The 23,723-nt window shown below is 33.8% G+C and overlaps 1 protein-coding gene across 11 annotated transcripts in view; it reads right to left on the bottom strand.

The window, feature by feature from the left end:
* Nucleotides 1–23,723, bottom strand: part of DMD (dystrophin) — a 918,699-nt gene that overhangs the window by 621,379 nt on the left and 273,597 nt on the right. For all 11 annotated transcript variants that reach the window (XM_027636380.1, XM_027636395.1, XM_027636430.1 and 8 more), the window contains 6 exons: nucleotides 22,333–22,467; nucleotides 21,577–21,726; nucleotides 14,311–14,472; nucleotides 8,207–8,317; nucleotides 4,640–4,813; nucleotides 2,088–2,243 (listed from right to left, as the gene is read on the bottom strand). In XM_027636380.1, coding sequence (XP_027492181.1) covers nucleotides 2,088–2,243; nucleotides 4,640–4,813; nucleotides 8,207–8,317; nucleotides 14,311–14,472; nucleotides 21,577–21,726; nucleotides 22,333–22,467 — 888 coding nt within the window. The remainder of the gene's footprint in view (nucleotides 1–2,087; nucleotides 2,244–4,639; nucleotides 4,814–8,206; nucleotides 8,318–14,310; nucleotides 14,473–21,576; nucleotides 21,727–22,332; nucleotides 22,468–23,723) is intronic.

The raw sequence follows: 23,723 nt of genomic DNA, 5'->3' as shown, positions 1-23,723 counted from the left end.
CGATCAATCAGTTTGTTAGTACTTCAAATGTAAAGATGTATTTTCTAAAGAAAAATAGGAAACAGTGCCCTCTAAAGGCTTTCTGGGTCATAAAATGTTATTAAGAGGTACTTTGTATAAGAGGGGACCTTGAAGCAGTAGTTATGAAATCACAGCAGTGAGTCTGTGCTTGAAGATGTGTTTTCCCCTCAGACCATACATTTCAGTCCTGGACTTACTATTAGTTATAACTATTATTAGTTTTCTTTTAAAAAAAATTTTTCTCAATGCAATCAATTAAGGCTGATAATGGCTAACCAATTCTTTTATTTCTATATCTCTGGGCTTCCATGACTTTCTCTAAAACTGTTAATTACCATGTTATGTAAAAGTAAATGTGGGAAATTACACCTAGGACAACAGAGCTAAACACAGCACTGCAGATTTTTGAGATAAATTAATTTGCAATCTGGCTCGCTTCAGATCACTAATGGCTCCCTAATGGCACATTTTTATCCCTTCATTAGTTAAGAGAGGTTTCCTATAAAAACGGCACCTGTTTGCTATTATGTTAAACACAATGTAGGAATAAATGCCACAGTTCTTTCTAAAATAATGGAGAACTCAAATATATTATCCAATCCCAAATGACACCTATCCACACCTAATGAAGGACACTCTACACTTTTCCTGATGCTCAAAAGATTGATGTCTCTTACTCCCTTTATCTTCTAGCAAGAGAGAACTGTTTTAATTGAGATTCCCAAATAAGAATTATCTCTGTCAAAAGTAACATAACTCTTATTGCTTTATCAGATTGCAGTCAGCAGGACTTGATTCTCATTATCTGTTTAAACCATATACTGATTCTCAGTGTTACTATGGGCTCATTTTCCTAGTCATTAATAATTTATGATTTAAATAATTTAGAATCTAAAAAACTTAAGAATTTGCCTCCTGGTAAGTTTTGTATATTTGGGTATATAAATTTTAGAAATAAACAGATAGGTATATCTGTCATTCACAATCTTTAGTCATCTAGCCACACCACCAAATTTACTCTAATCCTACAGTTTTTAGAAGTTCTGTGAATAGTTCTAATGAGGGCAAGAGGAAGAAACAGAGTAATGAAGGATAGTTGTTAACTGAATTATTTAAATGAAATCTTCTTTAGGACAATGCCACAACTCCTCTTCAGAGCTCCAAGGTTCTTGTAAGTGCATTGTACTTCGCTCCACTGTTAATGCACACCCAGAATAAAAAGCCTTTATGGACTGACATATGGTTTCTATTTTTTTTTTTCCCCAGCCATCTTCTTGTTAATATTGGTTAGCAGCCTATCCCTCCTACTCCCTGTTTAGTCGAATTTCAGGAAAAATTGAATAAACAAAATATTTTCCCATTGGGAATCAAGTAAACAAAACATTTTCCCATTGGGGAGTGGCTTACATATTAAGACAGTGAAAATTCAAGTCAGGGTTGCTCTTGACATTTAAATCAGGGAATGGTTACAACAAAAGTTGACCACATGCATGGTCACAACTGCAGAAGCCACAAAGCACAGTGGTACACAGATGCCTCCTGAGAAAAGCTGCAGTGGCAACAACTTTTTAGTCAACAGATTTTTGAACAGCAAGATATTGACATAATATACTTTAAGGTCTGTACAGTCAGAGGTGGAAGGAAATTAAAAGGCAGAATTCTCTCTTTAATGAAGTAGTTCTTTAAGCAAAACAATCTAAGTATTTTTCTGACCAGAATTGTTTTGAAACAAGTGATTGTTTCAGCATTAAAATAAAAAAAATCCCCCATCTGACCTCTAAAAACCAATGAACTAGTAGAAAAACAAATTATTAAGAAAGTATAATTTGAAATCGTAATAAAAGAATTTTTTCTTTTCCTAGATGGTTGGGGTTTTTTTCTCAGAGCAACTGAATAGCCATGCTGAGGGCTGACTCCATTTTTTCTCTCTCACTGTTTAGAAAATGGGAGAGCCATGAAAGAAACCAATAAAAAAACCTCCAACATTTACTTACCCTACCAAGATCATTCCTCACTTTGCCAGCTGAAAAGAACACATAGTTTTGCATTAAAAACACAGAGCTTACCTTTGCACCCAACTCATTATATTGCAACTTCAAAGCTGTAAGCCTTTCATCCAGTTCCTTGGGGTTCTCCGTCTGCTGCTTCTGAACAATCTGCCTCCCAGTTTTTATTACTGTTTCCACTTCAGACTTCACCTCACTCAGGTTTTTATATAATTTCTAATCAAACAGAAATATAAAAATGAAACACCACCATTAAAATATGAAAACTAGAAAAGACCATGGACGAGCACCTTCCACTCCCACTTGAGAGTTAAAGGAGTTGGCCTGATGATAGAGAAAACTCACCCTGAGTGTGAGTGTGTATTAAAAAAGTTTATAGGAAAAATTAATTAATTTCTAAACCAGAATTCATATTAACAGATCCAGAATAGCCCATCTTTATTAAGAGTAACCTCAAATTAGGCCACTAATTAGACATAAGAAAGTATATACCATTACTAATTGTTTTAAGATATGACAAAGGTTGTTTTCAAACTGATTTAGACAGTGCAGTATTTAAAACAACAACAGATATATTCTGTCAACTCATACAAATTGTTGGATGTATTTGAACTACAAATAGCCACTAATTTTAAAATCTGACAGTTTTTCATATTACTAAATCAAGAGACTGTAGGGATAGAGGATTACTCCTATATTTACTAAGTGTTATACTGTTAAAACATTAATCAATTGAAAAAAAACTAAATAAAAAAGTAATATAATGAGGTTAATGTAAAATATACAATTCATTGCATTTTCCTGCACTATTTCAATTAAAAAGCAACAATTAAGGAAAAATAGATGTTCAGTAAGTGATGGCATGCAAGCAACCTGTAAACACAATATATTTTCCTAACATTTCAAATGAGTGATAATAAGAACAACAAAAGGGTTCTTTCTTTCCATATGCAGAAATTTGGTATCTTTATCTAAATGTATGACTTGGTAACTCAAGTCATTTAAGAGCCTCATAAAAGGCCAATTAACAGTCATGTAAATAATACAGAAATTAAATTTATTTTTCTTTTTAGTCTGAGAATAAATTCTGCCACAGCTTGGAAACACCACTAAAGTTCACAATGAAAAAGACTCCACAGAGATACACAGTGTCCATTACCACACAGATATGTGAAGAATTGCAAATATGAAGCTGTTGAGAAGTTTTATTTTTGAGATGTTTAGCTTAAGTCTATGTTCCAGCATTTTGCAATCATGTGTTCAAAAGTAAACTTACTGTCCTGTGTACTTAGACAAAACTGCAAAATAAATGACACTGTACTTTTTTAATCATTATTTTTTTCTTGCTTTTCTTTAAGTAGCAATATCTCCCACTATGTAAAATCTGTATCTAGCATGTCTGGGCAGTAAAGACAAGACTTTTTTTCCAGCAGACCTGAGAAAAACAGCCAGAACAGTGCATTTCCTCCGTAATCTAAAGCTAACTACCAAGACAATTCTTAACATGGTTAGCATTTTATTTACTTAAAGGTAGTATGTATGTAGCCCAACTGCCTTCTAGGTGCTTAATTTGATAAATATACTCTTCATCACTGAAAACCTGTCAGCAAATTAGGAATAGGTTGTATGACCCACATTGTCTAACTTCTGATGACATATGATGTACGATTAGAGTTTTATAACAGAAACATTATGAGAATCTTTGCAGATAAAGATGTTCTAAAATCACTGCAAGTCTCCCACAAAATATGTCAGGGCTGCAAAAGCCAGCTGCTGAGTGAAGACTCTTTGATTCAGTACAGAGCTTCTAATTACCATGTCATTCTAATAAGAATGTGAATTTAAGAGCAATTGCATTTAAGAAAAACCCAAGATGTAAAGAAATAACATTGACTCATCCCATGCTTATTTTTTTAATTTAAGTTCTTTCTTACATTTACATCTGAAAGAGGTTGAGAGGGGAAAAAAATTCTTCAGGTATGCCACTGCCCCAAGAAAAAACAAACCCAAAAACCAGCAAACAACCCCCTCCTAGCTTAAAAAAAAAAAAAAAGTTGATTTTTGCTGCTAAAATATCTATTTTATTATCATCAAGCACATAGTGCTCACCTTTAGCTTTACTTCCTTTCAAGAGTAAAGGGTTTCAGGATTATGGGGATATTAAAGGGCTATGTAGAGATTTTCCTCATATTCTTTAGGACACATTCAGGTCATCTTTAGCTCTTGAACTGTAAGAAAGTCATAGCATGCCATCTCATGGAAGCTGTATTCTATGGTTTCCATTATGTTTTGTGTTTCCTGGCTACAACAGACTTGTGCCCTGCAGCATCTCTTCTGGTTACATCACAGGGTCCCGCGAATGTAGAATATTGTGGAAAAATAGAGCTAATCCAGGAAGAAAAACTCATAGGCAAGATGGGAAGCGGGAATCAGTGGGATCCCAACTGACCTTCTCACACAGTGAAAGTGCATGACTATTGTTTGAAAGTTCACTGAAATGAGAATTGTGTGTGTGTGTAACTCATACTTTGTTTCTAATCCTGAATTAAGGACAACATTCTATAACTTTCAGCTTTCTCTGCATAAAACCAACAGCATCTTTAAATATTCACCATGCAATGATCCAACTGTGATTGTACTACTTCCTGCTCAACACTCTTCGTCTCCAACTTGGGCACCTGCAACTTCACTTCATCTAAAATTCTTTTACACTCCTGTAGGCGCTGTTCAAAGTTGGCCGGCTTCTGGAACAAGCGGAACTTCATGGAGACATCCTGTAGCTTTTTCTGAAAAGTAAAGATGGGTGAGTAGTGTGAAATCAAGTCTTAGTCCTGTTTCAGAATTCTTAGACCCATTATCAGCCAGAAGTTTCTTATTTAAAGAATTTAAAAATTTTGAGGAAAATGCCAGTGGCAGAGAATCTTGGTCTTCACCAGAGAATAAAAAATCATGCATCCTGCAGAGCACTGGATGCAGCAGAGCCCATATACACAAATAAAGAAAGGGAGAGGCTTTGTATTTTTCAATATGCAAAGTGTTGGGGGGTGTGGGGAGAAGAGAGATTTATTAGACTGAATATAAGACATCCACATTGCAGACTGAAAGCTCATCAACAATATCACTTGCTGCTTCTTGGTATGAGGAATGAATCTTTTAGTCCGTCAAAGAAACCCAAATAAAGTTAAGTAGGTCTAGCACAAAATCTGACATTTAGAGTATAAAATTGATTTATATTTCAATTTAAAAAACCCTAACTTAGAGTAAAACGAAAGTAATTTGAAGGCAGAAAAATCTGTGACAAGTTTGGCCTCTAATTTCACAATTTTCACAATTTGTTATATTTGTGCATTAATTATATTACTTGCTCACATGATCCTTACCTCAGGGGGAGGGGAAATAATTAAAAATAAAGCAAAGAAAGGGTGTTTTAATTATCTACTTGAAAAAGAACTAATTTGTCTGTAGAAGTACAGAGCAAAGTGTTATTGAAAAAGTTTTTCAACTATTTGATTAAAAAAAAAAGAAAGAATGAACATCATTAAGAAATAGATAAGTAATTACATATGAACTCAGCATCTGCAAACACACGTGATTTTTTTTTACCTTCAAATTCTGGACCCTTTATTCCACTACAAAGTGGTCTGTACTATACAAATTCAAGAAAAAAATCTAAGGAACAGAATCAGTTTATACCTAGGCATTAGTAAAATCACTTCCCACATCTCTCAGATTTCTGAGAAGGAGGCAGGAGTCATGAACAGGCAATTTTGGGTACCACAGGAAAGGGTGTAGATATCTAGCAACACCCTCCAACAGCTTTCCTCATTAAATATGTTTAATGAAATTAAGTTCCAATGAGGTAACGAAGGAAGACTTTCTCTAGGTAATAAGTGAATGATTAAATAAAAATAGGAAACAAAGGGTAGAAATAAGAGGTCATATTTTTTTTTCAGTGTGTTCGCATACACTAAATTCATACGTAATTAGTTTTTCATCCTCGTGTCATTTCAGTTTGATAAAGATCAAGTCCTGTGGGAAGTTTGCATTACCACATCTGTTTGTTACAATTTGTGTTGGTCAATACATTGAAAATGATTTAAAGGGAGAATGACAGAGAAAATTAAAGCCATCTGTGAAGTCACTGAAGACTTGCACAGTACTGAGGATCTGTAGGAAAAAACAAGCAGATTATTTCGAGTTCACCCAGAAATTAAGCAATGTAGAAGAACACTAAGCTCTATATGCAATTGGGATCTAAATTATCTTTTAGCACTCTCACTTAAGTTTTAACAGATAAATATACCAGCTATATTATATGCTTATATTTATGTCCAACAGTTCTCAAATAATATTATCTCAATGCTTACAAGTAACAAAACAAGCAAAGTGGGTATTTGGAATAATTTGGAACATAAGGAAAACAGAAATTAAAACACCTGTCATAGCATACAAGTCATTGTATAAAGCTAAGATGTTTAGTTTTCATCATCCTGTTTTGAAAACATCTCAGAAACAGAAAGTTTAAAAGAAGAATGACAGGACAATGAAAGCTGTTTATCTAGAGGTCTCAGTATGATTTAACATAGTTAGTCTAGAAAAGAGACAACTGAGGATGAGTAAAATTAATTGCATGCAAAAGGCTGACTTGTAAAGTACTCAGTACTGAATTTCCAAAAATAGCCATTCCTTAGAAAAGATCTCATTTTCATGTAACAATTCTTAGTTTATTATGACTAACTAGGAATTATATTCACTTTAGCAGAAGTAGATTTTTATAGATATTTATGTCAAATTAGAAATATTACTTAGTGCCAAAAAAAGGCATACATTATGCGTTTCTAAGTGAGAATGCTCTTCAGAAAATAGTAAATGACAACAGATCTTTTGAAATGTGTTTTACCACTAAAGATACTGCATGATGACAGAAAAGAATTCAAGACAGTTCACTGGCCTAAAATCAAATATAGTCATAAGTATTTGTAACAAAGGGCTCAGCTTTTACATGTTTTGCTACTTGATATTTACATCATGCCTGTAAATTTACTACTTTTTTGTTTATATTTTATCTAATGTTAGCAAAGCAGAGTCTCAAGTTGACCCTGCCAATTTGTCAAAACTCAAACTGGTGCATATCATCATCTAGAGAAATCTTACAAAGAAAAAATATCTGCATAGAGATGGATTACTAAAAAAAAAAAAAGGCATCTAGAAAGGGTAGAACTCCCTTGTATGTTGAATTTATAAACATTTAGATAAACAGTCATCTGATGTCTCCATTGCACTGATGAAATATGGGCAACTTCACAGCTGACTTAGTGTAAAGGAAGACAGAAAAATATGAAAACATAAATATTGTCAGCAAAGAAAAGCTAGTCTTGTAGCTAAGATGAAACATTAAAAAAATCAATTTGTTAATTTCAAATTAATTAACTGCTAAAAAGTTTAATGTTATCCATAATAAAAAAATAAAACTGAAACAAAGATACTTAGAAATATTTGACAGAGATGAAGGAAAAGATGGCCATAATAAAATTATTTTTCCTAATGAATGATGTCAATTTGTTTTGCAGCCTGAGGAACTTTGGCACTAACGTCAGAAAAAAAAAAGACCGCAAAATAGTCAAGAACCCACCACTAATGGGTAAAAATATGTATTTTTCTTTAGTGTTAATTAGTCTTTTTCAATTTCATGCCTTTTAAGATAGACGAAATAATGCATTAGCTAACATTTTAATCTGTTGTCTGCATTGCACTGCTCAGCATAATTTGTATTTCAAATGTAGTCCTACTAAATATTTCCAAATATTTTAACATACTTTTTTTTTTCACTGTAAATATTTTCAAATACCTCAAAAGGTATATCAAAAAGCCTCATTGTAGTTTTATTTCTTGCAACTGCAGCAAATTTAAAACACCCCTTATTATACAGTGTCCCTACCAGTTGGTTATGTCATCTCTGTGCACCCTAAAACTGTTGCCAACTTGCCAGGAAGTCTGCAAGATAAAAAATGCTTAGTAAGAAGATATGGATGGTTTTGTCCACTCTAATTTTCTGGCTGGAAAGGAGCAGCTAATACAGAAGGGACACCTCAAGAATACTTCATAGTGCAGTAATAGTGCTACTCATGTTGGTCATCTGAATGAGTGAAGGAAAAACAGAGGAAATAAAATTTGTATACCTGTGCCACATCAATTTGGGAAAGCACTCTTTTGGCAGCATCTTTACCCCGGTTTCGTTTCTTCATTTCTTCCAAACTAATCTCATGGCTTGTTAATTCAGATTGTATTTTCTATTGGAAAACAAATATAGCAATCAGCAGGGCTAGAAGGAAAATATTATGTTGTTAAAATTATTTGGAACATTTCATTTTTAACCATACTAAACAGCAGTAGTGGACTATATAGCATTGCCAGCAGGTCAAGGAAGGTGATCCTGCCCCTCTACTCTGCCCTGCATCTGGAGTGCTGTGTCCAGATCTGGACTTCTCAGCACAAGAGAGACATGGATATCCTGGAGTAGGTCCAGCAGAAGGCTAAGGTGATTAAGGAATTGAGGATAGGTTTCTTTTTTCTGAAGGAAACCAAGTTTTCATTGATAAAAACATTAAAAAATAATCATAGAAAATATATATAGAAAATTGATTTGCTTCACTATTCTTAGTTATTCTTATTTTCACAGTATCACCAGCCAAGTTGGGAGAAAACTGATTAAAGTATCCTGTAGGCATAACATCATCTTCATCTCAGAGAGCTGTGTTATATCTAAAACAGGATACAAATTGTGGTATAATACTAACCAGAATCTATGTTCAGTATCTGTATATATGCTAAATGTAGTTCATTAACATAATAGTTTAATCCATTTTCTAACTCACGTTTCTGGTTATCTCTGTCTGCAAAATCAGTGAGTGATCACAGGAAAAATATCAGCTTTTTTAGTTCACCATAAATCAATCTTACAAGAAACAATTAACTTAAGCAGTGTTGGCTAGTGCAATGTAATGGGAAAGGATTCCCACAAAGTATATTGAAACAGTATAATTTAGGATGATTCACATATTTTATGTTTAAACTGTTGGAAAATAAGAAACTGTCATTAGCAGAATTGTTAGACAGCATAACTGAGAAATATTACCCTATGAAATAAAGACAAGGTATGTTCCCACCACGTCATGCATTTGAGGCCATTAGTCCTACATTAAAAAGTGATTTTAGATTTAATAATTTATTTTTTTCTATGCAGCATTTTTCAGATACTCTGAAGACTAGTTATAATTTTAATCATATATACATACTTTTATCTTACACTACAGTAACTTTAATAGTAAAAAATTAGTAAAAATACATGTATTTTTAACATATTTTTATAGGTTATTAAGTATGAAGCTGTGTACACTGTATGCTGTCTACTTTATAAGGATATTACATGGTTATAATGACTTGTATACCACATATTCCAATACTATACTGAAAGCAGTTTTTCACAAGTTATATGGAAAATGTATTAAAGTTTTAGATAAAAAGACTCACAAAAATACAGAAAACTATTAAGTCTAGTTGCAAAAATATATTTATGTTTCTAAATTATCAGTACTATTTAGAGAATTAAAATATTTTTTCTGAAGCAAAGTATTTGTAAAAGCAAAATGACTAAAAGATAACTCCTAATTTAAAAAGGTACTTGAATTTTAACAGGATTATCTTCCATTTTTGTGTGGCACAAGGACCAAATTTGTGGTGACAGCATTATTTAGGACCTCAAGCCAAGTAATTTCTTGATGTCTTCGAAGTTAGAAACGTATATAAAAGGAAGAAGCAAATCTGAATGTCAGAAAAAAAATATCCATATCACATCCAGTATTTCAACAGTTTGCTCCTGCATTTCATCAACTAACCGATTTTTGGTTGTATTTTCCAATTTCCTTTGTTCAACCTCAGTCACTATGGAAAGCATATAATTGAACAGTTCTTATCTGAATAGGTCAGAACAGCACAGTACAGATAAGAGTAGTGTTTAAGCAATTAGGTATTATGGGACATCGCAGGGAGATTGTTCTATCTTACTTTTTTAAATCGCTCTGCAGGAGAGAGATGAAGCATCACCTACTCTGACATCAAAATGCAGAATTGTAGAGAACAAACACATTAGAGGAAAAATTAAAAGAAAAGTTAGTAAAGCTTATAGCAAGAAGACATTTCTATTTTTTTCTCCACTATTGCTTCTCACAGGCAGAAAGATTAAATTGGTCCTGAACAGATGTAAAAGAATTTGACACCTGCCAAAAATGCCCATTTGCATTCAATTTCGACATGATCATTCTGACTTTTTCATCTCTTTTGGCTCATGAATTTATTTCATTGACTTCTTCTAACATCCACAAGAAAACACTAGTTTTTTCTCCTGTTATCCCTTTCTCTGCTTTTCTCAGTGATTCTTGTCTATTTCCTTTTTTTTTTTTAATAAAGAGTAAAACTTACCTTCATTTAATTTCTAGAATATCAAAATATAATGTAGCAGTGCACATAAATTACTGTGTCTTACAGGTTAAGGGTAATCATTTTCCATCACGGATAATTTTTCAGGAAATTTGCAAAACTTTTATTCATATATCTATCTATCTATCTGTCTATCTATAGAAAAGCATATAGCACATACAGATGATGATGTTATAGCATGAATGATATACAAGTACATCTCATCACGAACCACATACTTAGTTATGGACACTAATTTTCAAGAAATATTAACTGAAGAGTCCAAATGAGAAAAGAAAATCATCAGAGGGTAAAAACATGAATGACAAGGCAAGACTGAACAAGTCGGACATGAAAAATGCAGTCCATGCAGTTAAAACGCAGTGTTAGATGCTGTGGATACGTGTAGTTTGACAACCTGTATAGTACAGAAATCTGCATAGATATTCAAACTTCATACATAACAAAATGTAAGCTTACAATTCTGAATAGCACTTATCAGCTCTTCCCTCTGACCACTGATCCACACATGGTTGAACAAAACAATTGTCACAATTTCCAGCAGAGGAAAGGTAAGTGTAAACACTTTTAACATTTTTCTAAGTAGATGACTGTGAATTATTTTTGTCCCAAAATATTAGTCTGAAGGCAATGAAGCATGGCATGATTCTTGTCAGGTAACATATTGAACAACTGAACAATCCTGCTATTATATCATCACATTCACTTCTGTTTTGAACAAAGCAGAACGGTATTTTAAATGCAGATTAAAAACAACCTTCACTTAGAAGTGCTTATCACTACAGAACTGGAATTATCCAAGGAGTTTATTGAAAAAACATTTGTGTTTTTCAAAACCGTAATATTGTTCAGTTACTCTCCACACTGCATTTTACATAAGTCTACCAGAAGAATAACAGACAAGTGATTTGTCACATGCATGTGAGAAGTGAAATAAGTTTATTTTTCTCTCCCATAATAAAAATCCTCACATAGTCACTCTGACTAAACAGAAGTACATAGCAGAGATTCTCTCTCCCAACACAAGTTATTAAATAACAAAGCTGTAAATAATTATCTGGAAAATATTTTGTCATATAAATGCAATATTTTCAGTACAGATTTATTTTCTTCCTGTCAGTTAAAGAGTACTTGAAAAAAAGTCAGCAACTGACAAATTCTTGTGATGATGACTTCATTCTCTTTATTTTCTTGGTAAGCTGAGAAATATTAAAGACTTCTACCGGGATCATGAGATCAAGCATACAAAGAAATAATCTTTCCTTTTGGGATATTGCTTTATAATTTATCTCATTCCAGTTCTTTTTATCATCAGACCTCGAGGAATCTGAACTGATTTATCTGTGTGGTTCCTGTTAGATTGTTTTGTCTGCATACAGCATCTTTAGTTGTATTCCAAATAATTTGGGTAACTTGGCTCTCCAGCATTAAATTCTCAGTGCCACATGGTGGAGTAAGAAGCACACAGAATTTACATTCAAAAAGTGATCCTAAGGAGAAGTTGAACAGCACATACTTGACTCCCCTTTCCCTCTGTCAACTTTCATAACAAATTAAACTGATCGTTTCACTTTAAAAAAAGGAGCTAAATATAATTTTGTTTTTTCAGATACAATTCTGATCAGCCGAAACAGAGATAAATCCTCCCATCAATGCCCTAAACAGACTTGAATTTTTTGAAGCAAACACAGAGAGCTCCCAAACCCTCAGCAGCTTTCTGATTATAAATTCTCCCATATGTTCTTTTAGAAATGTAACACATAATGCTGAACGGTTTGCTAAATCCCTCAGCATGGATAAACTGATCCCTGCCCAGAAAGCAACATCACTGACTGCAAGATTCCCATTCCAGCTGTGCAGACACTATTGTAGGGTATCTTAGATGAATGAGCTGCTTTCAGCTCTACAAAAGACCTGTGCCAGCAGAAGCTCCACGGGAGACGAGGCCATTCAGTCTGTGCTTATTCTGCCACTGGCTGCCACGGCTGTTTGCTAAAGGAATGACTCAGTGTATTTACCCACATAAAATTGATTGTTTATTCCCTTTCCCTCTAAGGATTTTAGATAACTTCACAACTGAACTTCAGAGAACTTCAATATTTGCATTAAATCTATTCAGCTGTTAATTAAGTTTTTTTTTTCATTAGGTCTCACTGGCACCATAAAATCAAAACATGAAAGGGAAAAACTCAGCAGCCTCTATGCTGATTTTCCCACAGTGGATATAGTACAATCAGGTGAACTTGACATCAGACAATAAAATCTCAAGAAAAACCCCCAAGTTCTGCAAAAGCACTGAGCTGAAATTTTCCTATCAAAGTGTGCTAATTAAGGGTGAGTTTTGTGCTGCTTCACTTGTTGAAGTTCTGAATTACTTTCTTTTATACAGTCTGTAATCATTGCCAATATTGTACCTGAGGATGCACATGAACCAAATGCATCCATGGAAAACATGCAAGGGTCCAAATACACCAGAAACAATAAAAAGCACATGTTCATATAATTTCTTTATGTATTCACTTTATATAATTACAAGATGAGAAATTAAACTGATACATCTTTAACAAATGTTAATGTGTATCTTATTTTAAAAATTGTTTACATTATCCATATTTCAAGGAAGAAGAAAAATAATTCAAGAGAGTCAGCTGGTAGCTAACATTATTTAGGATTCAAACTGAAACAATTTGTCTAAATCTGATCTTATCAGACTGAATGGGAATATGATCCTGTTTTCTAAATATAGCATTTGTAATTCATATATACACATAAAAATATCTGCATGTACCTCCTAACACACACATACACACATGGAAAGCAACTGAAAGATACACCTATCTATATCTTAATTCAAAAGACATGGTAACCTTTATTTCTTTAAAGGAGAGTTCTGAATATATTTAAGATCACCTACTCCATATATACTCACTTTTTAGAATGATTTAAAACTCTGTAGGTATGTCAGAAAAAACATAATTGAATTTTTTTTTCTAAAATAATTATAAAATATTTGTTTTCAACTTCCCTCTGGCTTTTTTTTGCCTGTTTTTCTACTTTTGTAATCTGTCTGTCTAAATTTACATGGAATTAAAGTTCTTGTATATAATATTGTAGACTGTTGATATTTTTATAGCAGAGATGTTTGGTTTTATTTTTCTATTCTTGCCCTTTCCAAGTAAAGTAGATCTTATAGATGGTATGAAAGAGTAAAAATGTTAATTAGATGTACATTTTTATTTCAAAGGATGAATAAGCCCCTTTGAAGAAAGGGTGAAGAAAAAATGTTAAAAGCATTTTCTATTGGACTTACGCGAGCTGTAAAAATTTGAATATAAGTACCTTTATGTGCACATTATGAAATAATTAACAGTGTTGTCTGTGTCGCAATAGTTTAGTAACAAACCTTAAGCCACATAATCAACTTTATAAAAGAGCCATCTAAGAGTAGTGAGGATGATGAGTTTCTTCTTTCAAGAATGGGACCTGGATTTTAAAGAGTCACATTTTTTTATCCTAGTAATTTTAAATTTACTGCATAGTCTTCCATGACATTTATAGCTCTTTGCATCTTCTGGACAGGTATATAAATCAGAAGGAAGATATGACTTTACTAGAAGAGTAGCTTAAACTTCTCAAAGTAATCCTACACAAAATTTACTTGCACTTTCTTACTGATCATGTTGCAAATCCTCCTTAACAAGAGGCTGAGAGACAACCAAACACCAAACACTCTTTGGTTGATTAAGAAAACTAGTAAACACATCAGCTCAACCTGTATATACCTTACCTGTGCTTCCTGAGGGACCTGTGCTGCATCCACTCTGTCTGCAGTGTAGGCTGTCAGCTGTTTGTCAATAACAGCGAGAGACTCTTGGATTAAGCGTAGGGTTTTGTCAGTCTCCTGTGCAGATTGAATACTCTGTTCAAGACTTTTCTGTCTTCTCACGGCCTAAAAACAATGACAATGTTATCAGTATTCACAGAAGTAACGCATATAATACATTTTCCCCCACACTTTTTTCCCAAAAATTCAGGCAAAGAATCAAATATAGGACTCCTGGTTTGTGCTCATCCACCTTTCTGTAGGATAAATTGCGCATCTTTTTGCCACCCATTCAGTTCTCTTGGTAAGAAACAAACAACCAACACTCAGATTGCATAGACAAGTTCTAAAAAATGGAGGATCCTGAAGAGCCAATGCATAAACTGAATATTTCTATACAGAGTGCAAGTTGGCAAAGCTGCATAATAAAACCACCCTGACAGTGCTCTCTTTCTTTCTGAGGCAGAGAGGTCCTCCTGATCTTATTATATAATTCAAGAGACTTTGTTTACTGAGAATAGGGTTACTGTCATCACAATCTCATCTGAGGCAATCCACCTCAGTAAGTGAGAGGGATAAAGACTCTCTTGAGATGGACTTCTCTTATATGAAGTACAAATAGCTGCTTGGAAAAAGCAATGCCTACTTTTTTCCTCCTGTGGGTCAAAAAAATTAAAAAGTTGACTCTTGCTTCTACCCTACCAGCAGTGTCACCATGGATTGTCTACCACAGTCTTTTACACAAATCTTTTTTGGAGAAGGATGCTTTCCTTTCCAAGGAGCCCAGTTTATGTTTCAACAAATCAGAACAGTAAATTCTCCTTCCAAGTTGTCCTTAGAACACATATATATTTAAGCCCTTGACATAAATGAGTCAGTTTTAACTACTATTTGTAACAGTTTAATATGTCATTTAACAGGTAATAAATAACATATTACTTTCTTCCATCTGTCATTGTGTCTACCTGCAGACCCACATTTTACTCAGACCACAGCAATTGCCTAAGTAGAGTTTCTGCTTTATACAAAACACACAGTAATTATGAACAATCTCAAATGCAATATAGTTTTTCTCTATACAAGCTCAGCCACACTGCTGACCACAGAATAAAGTGACTAACTTTCTTTGACATGAATCAAAGGAGAAAGGAAGCACTCTTTAAATAACATTTCCAGGTGTCTAGCCATTTTTCAAGTCAAATCGCTCTTTTTCTCTCTGGTGAGCAAGCTATACTTTAATTTGATTTCATACCTATTAAAACTCTTGCCTTGAACAAAAATATCTCTCAGCACTTCAGTGAGAATATTTGATATATGTGTACCTTCTTCATGGAGCTCAGATTCTTCTAGAGCTTCATACGTAACAAATGAAAAAGATTATTTCTTGTGAGCATTCTCACTAGCTATTTGACTTAGTTAAGGGACAGGGATCCAACCAGTATTTTCTATATTTGTTTTTGTAAGCTGCTTTGTGCTATTTCAGAACAACTGATCAGATAATCTTGTATCACTGCCAGTTCCAGGAACCTTCTGGGGAACTGAGCAGCTTTACATATCAGACTCATGCTGTCAGTGTTAATGGGAGCACCTAAGCCACCAAGGTATTATTACCCTACTAAATGAACCATTAAAACAGTGTAACTTCACAATACAGTATTAATACATGCTACTTAAATGACTTTTTATCTTCATCTGATTTGAGATTCTTATATTAATGTTCTCAGCCTGTTCAAAGCAGCGAGTTCAAAAAACCACAGCTGAACTTAAAAAACACAGCTTCCATTTACCTTGGCACTCATTACTATCAATTTGTAAGTCTGGCTAAGATACTCTCTATCAATCCATTTGCGTCACTACACGGTAGTTTGAAAGTCACATTAAATCACAAAACAGGATAAGTAGCTTTCTACAGCCCATAGGTAACCTCTCTGTCTTTACTGATCTCTGTGGTCAACTGGTAGGACTAGCATGCAAAAGTTCCATTCTTATGAGTCATTAAAATAAGTGCCTGTGCTTTCTGGAGAATTCAATATACTGGACACAAATTTGATGTTAAGTCCATCCGAAAAACTATTTTTATAGCAATACCTGAAGCTTTGAACCCCTGTTAAATGCTGATCCATGCTAACTACTATTTGCAACCAGGGAATTGCTTAAGTACAGGTATATTTGCTGCCAGCTTCAGAAGCAGACTGCAGGCATGCAATGAAGTAGTGGAGTGTATGTAAATTCACAATGTCTTAAAATTGTATGACAAATATACGGTGATGAAAGATTGTCATCTCCGTGCTGGTATCAGCATATGTGTATCAAAATCTCATTTTAGAATACAATTGGAAAAAGTAAAACATTTCCATCATAGATCAAATATTAAAGATGATAAAGTTAAGAAAAACAATCCAACAAATGCTTTCCAAGTGTGGCTGGATTTTTACAATTTGATTTCAAACAAATACGAATTCAGATAAATATATATTCATGTTTATGATATCTTTATGTGAACACAACACACACAAAGACAAAACATTAACCTTTCATTGTCCTCAGAGAGAATTTGATTACAGCCTGAGAACTTGTGTGGCATTTAGTACCTTCTAAGTGAGGTGAAAGTATGTTTTTCCCAAAGCTGTGAACACTTTAGGTGGATGGGTGATATCAGGCCAAGATGCGAGTGCAGTGGTCGAAGAGGGGAATTATTTTTGAAGTGGGAGAAAAGCCATACAGTCAAATGCTGGGAAATGGCACCTTTATAGTTGACATGATCTTCTCAGGTGCTGCTTTAATTTGCTGGAGATAAGCATCAGAATGCTTTACAAAAAGGGGCAATCATATTATTCACTTACATCTGTGAACCTGAGTTTCAAATTTTTCCTTGAAACTCATATGTCTGTCCATCTGAAAATCTATATAAGCATATTTTTTAAAGAAAAGTGAGAGTTGAAATTTTATATACTATAATACAAAAATATTTTCATTTATGACGTTCTGGGTGGGTGTGGGATTTTTTGTTCGTTTATTTTTTTTCCTGAAAGATTATGATCCTTCTATTTCCCTGCAAAACAAATAGATGGTTTAACATCACATTGTATAAATGGGACACAACAAGAAGCTCTGGCTCTGCTATCAGATCATAGTCAATAAAGCTGAAGGCTCTGGTCTCTAAAGAGAAGTGTCTAACAATTAATTGCTAAATAGAAAATTTCAGGAAAATAACCAACTGTTTAATTATTTCTGAGCCAGTGAAATGTTGACAGCTGTCAAGGAAAACAAAATCAAAGGAAAAAAACCCCTGCTGTTAAGCACTGTAAGAATGAGAGATAAAAGAAAAATATTTAGGGAATTTTAAGTTTACATAGGTTTTTGTAGTTTTTCAGTTTTTTCATTATAAACATAACATTTTTTATGATATGAGATATTGTATAAACCCGTTTAAAATTTAACAAAGGTCAATGGCAAATGCGGGAAATAGTAACATTGCATATTACCCATAAAAAATACCATCCTAAGGGAAAGGTTGCAATGAGAGGTGTTCAAAAAAACAGGAAAACTGAAGGTGTTCAAATGGTTGCTTGTGACCATAGTTCATTCCTTGATGTTGAATATTAAAAAGCTCCATTTATAGACACTGCCACTTTTTGCTTAAATAATACATTTCATGTATTTAATGACATTAGTCACACACACAGTTACTAAGATGTTGGTTAGAATTTTGTGGTTAAAACCAAGTAGTGTTGTTGAGGCAGTATTCAGTAGTTGTGCTGTGGGAGAAAAATTGAACAAAACTTTTTTGAAAATTATAGTACTTTTACCACAGGGCATATTTATTCCAAATGCAGAAGAAAATTCATTAATTAGCTTATAAGATAATTAATGAGCTCAAGCTCATGGAAAATAGTCCATTAAGAAAGGCAGAAATGTTAGTTGTTTTTTTTTTTTTGTTTGGTTTGGTTTTTGGTTTGTTTGGGGTTTTTTTGTTTTGTTTTGTCTTTTTCCCCCTCAGTTTTGGGTCTCCTATTATTGAGAAATAACTTTACCACAGTGTAAAGTCAAAAGGTTAAGTTAGGAAACTTTAAATTTCTTCTTAACTTTACTTTAATATTTAACCTGATTCTTGGTGTTATAACGGTTGTCTGAGATATATTACAACCTCTCTGTAAGTCATTCATCAAATTGTTAATATGTTAATCTCTGCTTTTGTTTGGAATCAGAGTTGATTAGAGTTTGTGTTTAGACATTTTTTTTTTTTTTAAATTCAAAGCATTAATTTTGGACCCAGGAATTTTTAATATCCTCCAAGCTAGAACTAATTCTGCAAATTCCAGGAATATTTCACAATGTGCTTTTCAAGAAAGTGCCTACAAATATTTGATCTTTCATCCATTAAGATACATTCATCTTTGATCAACTGTATTCCAAAACAGCAAACTATACCTAAGAGGACTTCTCTATCTCTTTAGGTTATCACTGCAGACACATAATGCCTCAGAACTCCTAAAAGCAGCCCGCTTATCAGCCTTCAAGGCAATCACAGGGAGATGGGGCATGAAATACCCTTTCTCCTCTTGAGAGGAGGGCACAACAAAAAAATTGTGTCAAATGATGAATGCATGCTCTTTGAAAGAAAAAGAAGGTAATTTTCAGGAGAGTCCTAAAAGAAATGAAGAGACAGCATCCAACAGTAATAATTGAATTTGGTGTAAAGCCATCTGAACAATAATGTTTTGCGCATGTTTTTGCAAGCACAGTCTCAAGAATATCTGATTGACATTTTTGAAGCTTGCTGGACAGGATGTAAATCACTTTCATCATTGCAGGGGATGATAGCTAATTGCAGTATCAGCTTCAAATTCTTCAAGGTTTCTTAGCACCATATATAGAGTTGTAAGTGAATCAGTCCTTGAAAAGTAACTATAGGGTATCCGTTGCTTATCAGTCATCCTCAAATGTTAAAAAGCAAACTAAATACACTCAGTCTTTGTTAACTAAGGAAGATAAGGCATACAAACATAAAGCCATTATCTGCCTTGAAAAATGAATCTCTATCTCACTAGCAAAGCTGCATTGTCTTGCAGCATTATTCACATGGAATGTGGGTTGGTTTGGTTGCTCTATTAGTAGTGAATAAATATTTCCCATATCAGTCTCTGTCCGCATGAGCTTATTGTCTTGGTAATTACCTGCACAATTATTCAAACAAAACCAAATAACTTCATCACATTAGGATAGCCCATTAGCCTGTCTGAAGTAGAAGTGACCTTGAACACGAGCTGAATTGTGTTATGTGCCTGTAATATATTTTTATGCAAGAAGGATACACGCTGTTTGGATTTCAACAGACTACATGAACAGCACACAAAATTCAGTATCAGGAACCTATGCAAAAAAAGGGGTTTTCTACTTCTGAGTCAGATCTCACCATTAGTATTTAACTACTAAATATCAGATTGAGCTTTCAAATAAGCTTTCAAAGAAGCCTTGCGCCCCAATACTTTGGCTATATTTGGAAAAACCTGGAAAGCAGTGAATAAATTTCTAATATATTTTGCTTATATATTCATTCAAATTATTTCCAGAATTTCACATATCTTCATGTTGTACTTTTCACATTAAATTCCTGCAGCTTTCATGATTTTTGGTTTAATGCCTATGATAGTGATGACTGAATATTATTCAACCATCACTCAGCAAGACTATTTGAAATTCATGTTTTCACACACTGGAAGCCTCCTGTTTTCTCCTTCAAATTGTCTCAGTTTTTTTTCTCCAAGTCAGGAAAAAGAAAAGAAATACTAAGAACCAGAATTCCAGGGAGTACATCTGCTTTTAAACAGGAGTGAGATGTTAAAAAAAAAAAAAGAAAGGAGAAAAAAAGAACAGGTATACAGAAAGTTATATTTACTTTTCTGTTAAGACACCGTCCAGCTACATGGAACTATGAATGATGCTTGCACTGCACCAGAACTACCACCAGGTTCTTTTCCTCCCCGTCCTTCAAGTTTATTCTCGGAGCAGCGGAGGACACTCCCTTAGTTTTTATTGTACTGTTTTTACTTCCACTGTTTTCAAGAACAACTATATTTCAAATATCACAAAAAAAGCAGACAATTTTTCATTGTCATGGTAGATTGTTATCATTCTAATACAGTGGCTTTCCAAAAATCCTTAGTTGTGTACCATTTACATCATTGTAACCAAGTAATTTTTGACCATCTTTGAACATGGTCTGGTTCCAATCATAACAACACTGTATCCTTCACTAGGTCTTTCCTCAATAATTTCTTTCTGATCTTTACCAAGGACTGAGCACCTTCCTGATACTTCTAGCATATTGACAGTTTTGATTCTCCTTGTGCTAAACATGTTTCTAGACTGAAGCGTCCTTATAAAATCTTTCATTGATACAAATACTCTTATTTATTGTTTAGTAAAAAATACATCTTTAAGAGATGTTACTCATATTTAATTTTGAAAATAATTTGCTTCTTGACAAGAGTTTTGCCAGAGAAATCATCTCTAAATATGTAATTGAAGATTAAATTCACTTCAATTTTGAAATTTTAGTGTTACCTCTTTTACTGGGTTTGGCTGGGACTGAGCTAATTTTCTTCACATCAGCCCATATGCTTCTGTGTTTTAGATTGGTGGTCAAAACAGTGTTGATAACAGAGGGATGTTTTAGCCATTGCTGAGCAGTTCTTGTACAGTGCCCAGGTCTTCTCTTCCTCACTCTGTCCCTTCCAGTGAGCAGGCTGGGGTGGGCAATGGGCCTGGAAAGCACACAGCCAGGACTGCTGACCTGAATGGACCCAAGAGAGATTCTGCTCCACACAGAGTCATGCTCAACAATAAAAGGAGGTGGGGGAAAGTTTTTCAAATTGCCATTGCTTGGAGATTAGTCTTCTGGGGGTGATTTGTTCTGTATCACTTGCTTTTCCCCTTTTGTTCTTTCACTTATTAAATTGTCTTCATGTCAATCCATGAGTTTTCTTGCTTTTTTTCTTTTCTATTATCTCCTCCATTGCACCAGGAGACATGGAAAAGGAGTAAGCAGCCATGTGGTGCTTTGCTACCTACTGGAGTTAGCCCACCACACATAGGCAAACCCCTTCTAACACAATTGTTAGAAGTGTACTGTTTAGGAACGGTACCAACAAGATAACTTTTTCTTTTTTTTTTTTTTTTAATGGTGCTAGACTGTCCTCTGGAAGACAGGTCAGTTATTAAATATACCTGCTGCTGAAGTTCTTCCCATCGAGTATTGAACTTCTCAAGTTTCTCATTGATCAATTCATCCAAGATTCCACCATCTGTTAAAGTCTGAGCCAATTCCCGAATCTGATTGCGGTTATCTTCTGGATGTCTCATTAAACGTTCCAAAGACTGAAAAAAGGTCAAAAAAAGTAGTTTATTTTCCTTTTAGTAAATAACATTCTACAAAGCAATCACAATTTGCCTTAAAAATGTAAAAAAGAAATTTCACGTTTCATACACAATAAAGCTAGGGAAAAAAAGATAAAATACTTATGTCCCACGTCTTGAAAACAAATGTTCTGTACTAATTAGTACCAAACCCAAAGATTTTTCACAATGCAATAAATTGTCTGCTTGATTTTAAAATGTGGACTATGCTCAGTGAGTTCAGTGAGAGTACTTGTAGTAAGTATGTTGAATACTTCAATATGAAAAACTTGAGTATCTAGATGGATTAAGTTCAACAGCAAAAATGGAATATCAATGCAACATTTTATATTTTGGTCCACTAAAACCATTAACTTAATTTCTACAAATCTGAAAGATTTTAATCACTGTTTCACTTAGGTGGATTTGAATTCAAAAACTAATTTGTTGAATCAAGTGAGAACATAGGACTTTCCAAATATTCTCACCTTGTTCATACAGAATGTTGATTCATAGTTTGTTTAGCATGCCATGTGATTTACAATTTATCAGTTCATACGATTTGGTATTATTTAAGACAGCACTTACATCTAAAGACTCAGAAATCTCTTCTGCACCTCCCTGGACATTTTCAGTTGCCTTGAGTTTCACTTCAATCTCATTCAACCATTTATTTTCTGCATCCAAATATGACAATAATTCACGCCAACATGCCCATACCTCCTGATGAAGAAAACATTTATTGAGGTTGAAAATCTCACAGTTAACTTTCACGCATTAAAATAGTGAAAACAATCGTGCTTTATCCCCAAAACAACATGGTTGATATCTGATGGTTATGGAGCCATATAGTTGATTTTTTTTCCCAAAAATGATCCAAACTAATATAAAATTCTAAACATAACAAAACCACAGAAGACAACAGGAAAAGCGAACACTTCTGCAAAACACAACTTGAATTTTCTGTCTCATGAATTATCCACTTTATATGTTTTCTGTAAAATTTTCTTATATAAATATAAAGATTAACAGAATCTTTAAATAACCATGTTGGAAGTTTATGTTTTTATTATAAAATGCAGTTAGATTGCTTATTTATTCAATATATATTACTTACTTAAAGCACAGGTTCATAAAATGTCTAAACCCACAGCTTTCAAGAATTCAGACTGAAATCTCTACGGAAATTAATTTGAAACCACATTTAATGCAATTTATAGACCACTTAAGTGCTAGAGTACTAAACATAATGTTATAAAATGTTCTTTTCCCCTGGAATTAAATTATCGCCTAATATTTTATTTATACAGTGCCCAAAGATACTTAAATAAGCAGACAAAAACAGCACTTTATACACATACAAAATGTTTAAACTCCCCATAAATCATCTTTTTGTTCCTCCTTTTTTTTTGTTAGTAAAAGTTAAAATAATGTTGTTGAAATATATTATGCTCTTGGCAAATCAAGCTTTTCAGAGTGCAATCCATTGTCACCTAACTAACTTAGCTCATATCAAATGTGTTTGATCTAGAAGGCAGTTATAGAGGGATAGATATTAGCATGCAACTACACATCATCAATGATCAGGGGAAATATAGATTACTAGTTTAGACTACACACCTAATTTTCCACACTGAAATTTAGATAAGATAAATTTTATCCTGATATATTATTGTAATGTATGAGGTTAGTTAGTGCAAATTAGTTCACAGCAAAAAAACCATACCTAATTCTCTGTGACTACTGCATAATATGCAAGTAGTCCTACGTCAAGAATCTGCAGTGGAGTTGGCCAAAAGGCAGGGTCAACTCAAAATGTGTGAGACATACTCAGTTTGCCAGCAGAGCAAATGCTGTTCCCCTGCTGAGATAACACCACCTGTCCAGCTTCAGGATCATTCAATCAAAATCCTTAACCATGGAGGGAGAAGAGAGCCCAGAGGAGCTGCTGAAGACAACATCACAGGGTTGCTACAAAG

The sequence above is a fragment of the Corapipo altera genome, unplaced genomic scaffold (genome assembly GCF_003945725.1).
Source record: "Corapipo altera isolate COAL_440 unplaced genomic scaffold, ASM394572v1 0, whole genome shotgun sequence".
Taxonomy (NCBI): Eukaryota; Metazoa; Chordata; class Aves; order Passeriformes; family Pipridae; genus Corapipo; species Corapipo altera.
This window is presented reverse-complemented; position numbering and strand designations above follow the sequence as displayed.